The sequence below is a fragment of the Medicago sativa genome, chromosome 7 (genome assembly GCF_051527215.1).
Source record: "Medicago sativa cultivar Bolivia chromosome 7, Bolivia_mono, whole genome shotgun sequence".
NCBI classification, from domain to species: domain Eukaryota; kingdom Viridiplantae; phylum Streptophyta; class Magnoliopsida; order Fabales; family Fabaceae; genus Medicago; species Medicago sativa.
Genome location: NC_140755.1, coordinates 50,982,430 through 50,990,768, shown reverse-complemented (window position 1 = coordinate 50,990,768; position 8,339 = coordinate 50,982,430). Strand labels below are relative to the sequence as shown.

Here is an 8,339-nt window from a genome sequence, read left to right as displayed (position 1 = left end):
TCTTTCTATCAACAACAGCTCCTTCTTCATCAAGAACTAAGTCACCAACACCTTCTTCTAGAATATCCCATAGTTCTTCATCTAAACTCATGATATAACTATAGAAGTTTGTTTTCCACCAAGAAAATTCTTCAGCATCTCCGTTGAACTTTGGAATCTTCCCAACACTGGATTTCTTACTGTCACTATAATCATGTGAAACATTATTATAGCTAGTTTGACCAGGAGTAGGAGTAGGCGATCCACCAGACATGTTTTTCTCAGATCTTGGACTGTTACACTGTTAGGTGTTATCAACAGAACCAAGGCTCTAGATACCAATTGAAGGTGAGAAAAACACAAGAAGGGGGGTTGAATTGTGTTTTGAAAACTTCTTCGTTTCTCCTAAAAACTGAACACACTGATCAGAAGCTGAGTGAAACAACTTCTGAAGTGATAAACAGAATTTGAACGCAACGGAATAAAACAAAGAGAGAGAAGAAGAAAGACACAAAGCAATTATACTGGTTCCTTCCACAATTCGGAAGTAGTCCAGTCCCCCTTGCACTTCCAAGGAGATTTCACTAGAATGTAATATCTGATTACAATTGCTCAAGCACACAGCAAGAGACTTCCTTTGCTCAAGCACACTTCACAAGAGTCTTCCTATGCTCAAGAACACAATCAAGAGACTTCTATGCTCAAGCAAAACTGCAAGAGACTTCTAGACAAACAAAATTACACAGAAAATTGTTTGGGGTTGAACACTTGATATACAATCAGAGGTGCTCACAATACAAATCAGATACAGACTCAATAACTTAAGAATTTCTAAGATGAAACTTGAGGAACAAAAATTCTAAGTGAATGCAGAACAATTTCAGCAGAGGTTTGGCACTTGTAAAAATGTTGTGAGTCTTTCATTTAGCATTACCAAATCTCTAAGTCTTCACTCCTTTATATAGAGGTGTGAAAGAGACGTTGTGAAATTGCCAGCACATCAAAGAGTCGTTGTTGAAGTTTGATCTTTCACCAATGATCTTTTGCCTGATTTGGTTGTTGTCCTATGAAGAACCAATTTGAAATCCATTCCTTATCCAAAGGAACATCTTTGCAGGCGAAGCCGTATTCTGGAGCTGTTTTCTTGTCTTGTAGCGTGGACACAAAACAGAGTAGTGGATAAGGTGGTTGTACAGTTCGTACAATAGTACAATGTCAACGCTTTCGTCCAAATTGCAAGCACATGCCTTCAAACACCTTTGAAATGACCGTTGCAAAGTTCCACTAATCTTCTATTGTCCTTTTATGAATTTCGATCCATAAAACAACTCTTGAATCCTTGAATTTCTCAAATTCAGTTGATCTTCAGCTTCTGGTGAAATGGCTTCTGATGAGGCAGCTTCTGATGATGTTGCTTCTTATGACGTGGCGCTTCAGGACTTCTCGTCTTCAGGAGCACTAGTCTTCAAGAGCTCTTTTCTTCAGGAGCACTATTCCGTCAGGAACACTTTTCTCTCTTTAGGAGCAGCTTTACTTCAGGAGCGCTTTTTATCTTCAGGAGCATATTGCCTTCAAGAGCGTCTAAGCTTCAATTTTGTTGATTCCTTTTGCTCTTTATTTGTTCTTCAGTACCAATTAATGATGTAAAAAATTTAACTATGGTCCTGTACACTTGAACAAATATTAGCTAGTCCAATTTACAATTTTTAATACCTTGTTATCATCAAAACTCTTTAAGGTTCATTGTTAAACACATTTTGCTCTAACATACTATTTATGAAATATGATAGATTTGTAATTAGTCTTTGCTAATCATAATTATCTCCCTCTTTTGATTTGGTACAGAACTTGCATACACAATGGAGGTGAATGAGAAGTGTGATGTGTATAGTTTTGGGGTATTAGCATTGAAAATACTATGTGGAAAACACCTCGGAGATATTATATCTAACTCTTTACAATGGACAATCATGGACTCAACACTTGATTCCATGCCATTGATGGATGTGAAGATAACAATTTCTTGCTTAGCTGAAAGTCCACGTTCCCGCCCTACCATGAAGCAAGTTTCCAAGGAGCTTTTAACAGCATAGTCTTCGTCTATAGATCATACATCTTGATGAATATATGCTTGAATTTTACTTTTTGATCTTAGTTTTTGTAACTTTATAATTATGTCTGGCTTTGTTATGTATTGTAAGTCATTTAATATTATTTATGAACTTTAGATGCTATGTCATTATGAATGGTATTTTCATATTGTTTTGATTATATTCTAAGTAAAAATTGTTAAGTGTCAAAATATAAAATTTTTACAAAATTGCAATAAATATACTCTCTTCAGCACAAGGATCAAAATTTATGTTAGAGAATAAAGAGGATGATAATAGTTTAGCTAGAACAATAACTTGCGCAGCAAGTAACATTACATAGCTTAGTGAATAATTGAGATTAGCTTGTATTTTAGGAGCATTGTATCACTATATATACTCCTTGTATCAGCTAATTCACTAATGAGAAATGATTTTACTCTTTTCATAAATTCCATAACATGGTATCTAGAGCCTTCATTTCTCTCTCTAAAAGTTTGTTACAAAAGTTAGTTACAAAATTTTCTTCATCTTCTTCTTCAATCCACCATGGATTCTTCTTGAACTTCCATTGATTTTCTTCAGAATTCTTCATTTTCTTCTCGTATTCTCGCCGATTCATCTTTGAATCAACTAGTTTTCTTCTTTTCTTGTCTCGTCTTGTTGCTCTATTCTTCGTCATGCCTCATAACAATAATCAAACCGATACTGAATCAGTTTTCTATGTTCATCCAAGTGAAGGACCGAATTCTGTTATCGTTACACCGCACTTGGATGGATCCAATTACCTCGCATGGAGTCGTTCCATGATTCGAGCTTTTGGCGCGAAGAACAAATTGAAGTTTGTTGATGGTTCTATGAAAGTTCCTGATGAGGATGATTTGAATCGCAGTGCGTGGGAACGCTGCAATCATCTAGTTCAATCATGGATTATCAACTTTGTTTCGCCTCAAATTGCTCAAACCTTGGTTTTTCATGAAACCGCCATTGATGCTTGGCTTGATCTCAAAGAATGCTTCTCTAATGCTGATAGAATATGCATAGCTACTCTTCGTTCAACAATTTGAAGCAAGGATCCAAGTCTGTATTAGAATACTTCACTGAAATGCGTGCTCTGTGGGAGGAATTGAACTCTCACAGACCTATGCTACATTGCACTTGTCCACATCCTTGTCGTTGTGCTGCTATGAGAGAAGCACACAATTTCAGACTTGAAGATCAAGTAATTCAGTTTCTTACTGCACTTAATGATCAATTTGATGTTGTTAAGACTCAGGTATTGATAATGGATCCTCTTCCATCAATTAACAAGGTTTATTTATTAGTGGTTCAGGAAGAAAGCAATAATCAATCTATAGCTTCTTCTGTAACTGAATCAATTTCCTTGGTTAATGCCTTTGATTCTCGCAACAAGTCTTAAGGGAGGGGTAAAGGTATCTCTACTAGTTCAAAACCTCCCAGACATTGCAGTTTTTGTGGTAGAAGTAATCACATAGTTGATTACTGCTATGCTGAGCATGGATATCCTCCTAATTTACAGAAGCCAGCACCTTCTGTTAATGCTTCATGTAGCAATGAAACAATTGAAGCAACACCAGGAAATAGCAATGATGCAATTTCATCCAATACTAGTATTTCTCAAGAGAAGTATGATCAACTTCTTAGCCTGCTTCAACAAGTGAACTTGCTTCCTTCATCATCTGCCTCTCCTTCTAGTGCTAATAATGTCATTTCCACCTCTGTGTCAGGTATATCCTCTATATTTTCTTGTTCCATAGCTTTAAAATCTGACATATGGCTCTTAGATTCAGGAGCCAATGAACACATTGTTTCTTCCACACACTGGTTCACTTCATATCACAAAATCTTACCTAAACCTGTGAATTTACCTAATGGTGCCTCTGTGTTAGTTGAACATGCTGGTACCATCCATTTTTCACCTCAATTTTATCTTGATAATGTCTTGTTTTCTCCTTTGTTCAATTTGAACTTGATTTCCATCTCTAAAGTTTGTGAGTCTCTGAATTGCTATGCCAACTTTCATGACAAGAAATGTTTCTTACAGGATTTTCACTCCCAGAAGATGATTGGTTTGGGTAATCAATTTGAAGGACTCTATAGATTATATTTAAGTTTTTTTTGATTCCTTGTTAACCAATAAAGTCACTGTTAATAATGTTGATGTCAATCTTACCATTCCTTCTTCTGCCCTATGGCACTTCAAATTAGGTCATGTTTCTAATAAGAGACTCTCTCATATGTCTCAACTTTATCCTAGTCTTACCTTTGATTCTCATGCTACTTGTGACATATGTCAATTTGCTAAACAAATAAAATTGCCTTTTTCCTCTAGTTTATCTGCTGCAACTAGTAAATTTCAACTTCTACATTTTGATATTTGGGGACCATTGTCCACCACTTATGTCATTAACCATAGATATTTCCTCACCATTCTAGATGATTGCAGTAGATTTGTTTGGATTGTTCTTTTAAAATCCAAATCTGAAGTTTCTCAACATGTCAAAAATTTCATTTGTCTCATTGAAAACCAATTTCAGATCACCCCTAAAACCATAAGAACTGATAATGGACCTGGATTTTTGCTCTCTTCCTTTTATGCTTCCAAAGGCATTTTACATCATAGGTCATGTGTTGAAACACCACAACAAAATGGTAGGGTTGAGAGAAAACATCAACACATTCTTAATGTAGGAAGAGCTTTACTATACCTATCCAAACTTCCTTCTTGTTACTGGTCATATGCTCTCCTACATGCCACCTTTATCATTAATAGAGTTCCTTCTCCTAACCAACACAATAAATATTCATATCAATTACTCCATAACAAGTTGCCTGACCTTGAATCCTTCAGAGTCTTTGGTTCTCTTTGTTACTCTACCACTCTTCAAGCTCACAGAACTAAACTGTCTCCAAGAGCCAGAAAATCAGTATTTTTAGGTTACTCAGTTGGATTCAAAGGTTCCACTCTTTTAGATCTCAACTCTAGAGAAATTTACGTTTCTAGAAATGTTGTTCACCATGAGCATATTTTACCATATCCTTCTGATGCCTCTTCCATTACCACCACTTGGGACTATTTCCCATCAGATTCTTGCACAACAAGTAACCCACCTATTCATACTCCATCTTCCACTCCTGTTCCTTTTATTGACCCTGAACCTTCCCATAATGAATCATCTTCACCTACACCACCTCCTATTCTCAGACACTCCTCTAGAATCTCCAATCCTCCATCCCATCTGCAAGATTATGTCTGCAGCAATGTCTCTTCTGCTCTATCTGTCAAGTATCCCATTTCTAATTTAGTGTCCTACAATGCTTTGTCTCCATCTCATAGTGTCTTTGTTTTGTCTATTGACTCCCATTCTGAGCCAACCACGTATGATGAAGCAAGCAAGCACATTTGTTGGCAATAGGCTGTGCAAGCTGAGCTTGCAGCTCTTGAAAATACTGGTACTTGGAAACTGGTGGATTTACCACCTGATGTCAAACCTATAGGATGCAAGTGGATATACAAGATTAAGCATCATGCAGATGGCACCATTGAAAGGTACAAAGCAAGATTGGTGGCCAAGGGTTATAATCAGATTGAAGGGCTTGACTATTTTGACACCTATTCACCTGTTGCTAAGCTTACCACAGTGAGAACAGTCATTGCTTTAGCTGCAATTAACAATTGGCATATTCATCAATTAGATGTAAACAATGCCTTTTTGCATGGTGATTTACAGGAAGATGTGTACATGATTGTGCCACCAGGTGTCACCACTGATAAGCCAAATCAAGTCTGCAAGCTAATGAAATCTCTTTATCGTCTCAAACAAGCAAGCAGAAAGTGGTATGAAAAACTCACTTCACTTCTTCTTCAACATCACTACACACAATCCAACTCTGATCATTCTTTGTTTATTAAACAAACTGCCAATTCTTTCACTATATTGTTGGTATATGTTGATGATGTTATAATTACTGGCACTTCTCTGCATGAATTTCAAAGCATCAAAGATATTTTACATTAAGCTTTCAAGATAAAGGATCTGGGTTAACTGAAATATTTCCTTGGTTTAGAGGTGGCTCATTCTTCTCTTGGCATTTCATTATGTCAGAGAAAATATTGTCTGGATCTTCTATCTGATTCAGGATATTTGGGTTCCAAACCAGTTTCCACTCCCTCTGAACCATCATGCAAGTTACATCAAGATTCCAGTGCACCTTATCATGATGTTCCTGCTTATAGGAGATTGATTGGTAGATTGATCTATCTCACCAATACCAGACCAGATATTACTTTTGCCACTCAGCAGCTCAGCCAGTTCCTATCTTCTCCTATTGAGAAACACTTTCAAGCAGCCACTAGAGTATTAAGATACTTGAAGAAATGTCCTGGACAAGGTCTCTTCTTTCCTAGAGATTCTTCTCTGTTGCTTTCAGGTTTCTCAGATGCTGATTGGGCAGGGTGCCTTGACTCTAGGAGATCCATCTCTGGTCAATGTTTTTATCTTGGGAAATCTCTGATTTCATGGAGAACTAAGAAACAATCAACTGTTTCTAGATCCTTTTCAGAAGCAGAGTACAGAGCATTGGGAGCTGCCACTTGTGAGCTTCAATGGATCCTATATTTACTGAAAGATTTGCATGTGTCTCTCCCAAAACCTCATGTCCTCTATTGTGACAACCAGAGTGCCATTCATATAGCTGCAAACCCTGTTTTCCATGAAAGGACAAAACATTTGGAGATTGATTGTCATCTAGTCAGAGAAAAGAGGCATGATGAAGCTTCTTCCAGTTTCCTCTAAAGAACAGTTGGCAGATTTCTTTACCAAACCTCTACTTCCTCAACCATTTCATATGCTTATAACCAAGCTGAGAATGCTTGATATATACCATGTCCCAGCTTGTGGGGGGCTGTTAGAGAATAAAGAGGATGATAATAGTTTAGCTAGAACAATAACTTGCGCAGCAAGTAATATTACATAGCTTAGTGAATAATTGAGATTAGCTTGTATTTTAGGAGCATTGTATCACTATATATACTCCTTGTATCAGCTAATTCACTAATGAGAAATGATTTTACTCTTTTCATAAATTCCATAACAATTTATACCAAGGAAAAAGGAAGACCACTCAGAAGAATTTATAATCAATAAAACTAAAGCTAACCTTTCCAAGAATTTAATCTTTAGTGTCCAGGTAAACTTTGCAACCTTCTCCACAAGCACATTGATTTTATTTTCTTGCAAAGGCATGCACATTAAATACTTGAATTAGTGTGCAGGGTAGAATTGGAGCATAAGAAATCTCAATGGTAACATGAGGAAGTTCAACTATAAGTGCAGAGTTCAACTGTACCTCAAGTTGAAGAACTATTACATAAAGGATTTATGTATGAAAGAAAGCATTAGTCTTCTTGTATCACTCCTCCTATTTAAGTATTAAGGAAGGAAAAGAGTTTGGAGAATTAAGTATTCTTAAAAAAAACAAAAAACAAGATTACAATTAAGTAATTGATTTGCGATACACATACTAATTGATTTATTAGATCCGTTGCATGGTACCCAATCTTTTCAAAGGTTGATCTTTGCAACGGATACCGGATACGACGAAATCAGACTTAGATCATGGGAGTAATGGAAGACCTCATTGCAATCCATAAGTTGCTAATATAATGGATTGTCAGACTTAGATCAGACTTTATGCCACCAACAATGGATTGGTTAAAATAACAAGGGATTTGAGTCCTTTAAGCATGTGGTTAGGGTTCGATTTTCGTCTATTACATATGAAAAAAATCAGGTTGGAAGGGGAGAGCCCAATTTGTATGTCCCACAAATTCTCCGACAAAGATTAGCCACGCATCGTACCAATATCTTGCTAACCCAAAAGAAAATTGACTATGATGCCCTTTGAGTTATCTTACTCCCCTAATGCATTTATGTGTCTACTTCAACCCTTTATCTTGAGTGTTACGTTTTGGGTACATAGTAATTGTTGAAGGCATTCTTGAACCACCGCAATGTCAAAGCCATCAATAGGTGAGAACGTGTGGTCAGTGAACAATGATTCGCAAATATCAACATGGTTGAGTAGTAGAATGCACGACGTAGAGGAAATTTAGGTTAGATATACGTCAAATGTTCACAAATTCGTAGATACTTTCTAGCTATAGATTAGATACACTCATACAACAACAAAAAAAAACTATGGATTAGGTACGAATCATAATTTACCTAATTAGTTGAAGATTAGTAG

The 8,339-nt window shown here is 36.5% G+C and overlaps 1 protein-coding gene across 1 annotated transcript; it reads left to right on the top strand.

The window, feature by feature from the left end:
• Positions 1 to 2,749: 2,749 nt before the first annotated feature.
• LOC146906546 (uncharacterized) lies at positions 2,750 to 3,136 on the top strand. Its single transcript, XM_085728869.1, has one exon. The coding sequence runs from the start codon at positions 2,750 to 2,752 to the stop codon at positions 3,134 to 3,136; it is 387 nt and encodes a 128-aa protein (XP_085584995.1).
• The last annotated feature ends 5,203 nt before the right edge of the window (positions 3,137 to 8,339 follow it).

Excerpts from the sequence above, each read along its gene's own strand:
- LOC146906546 (XM_085728869.1), top strand. The coding sequence starts at position 2,750 with ATGCCTCATAACAATAATCAAACCGATACTGAATCAGTTTTCTATGTT.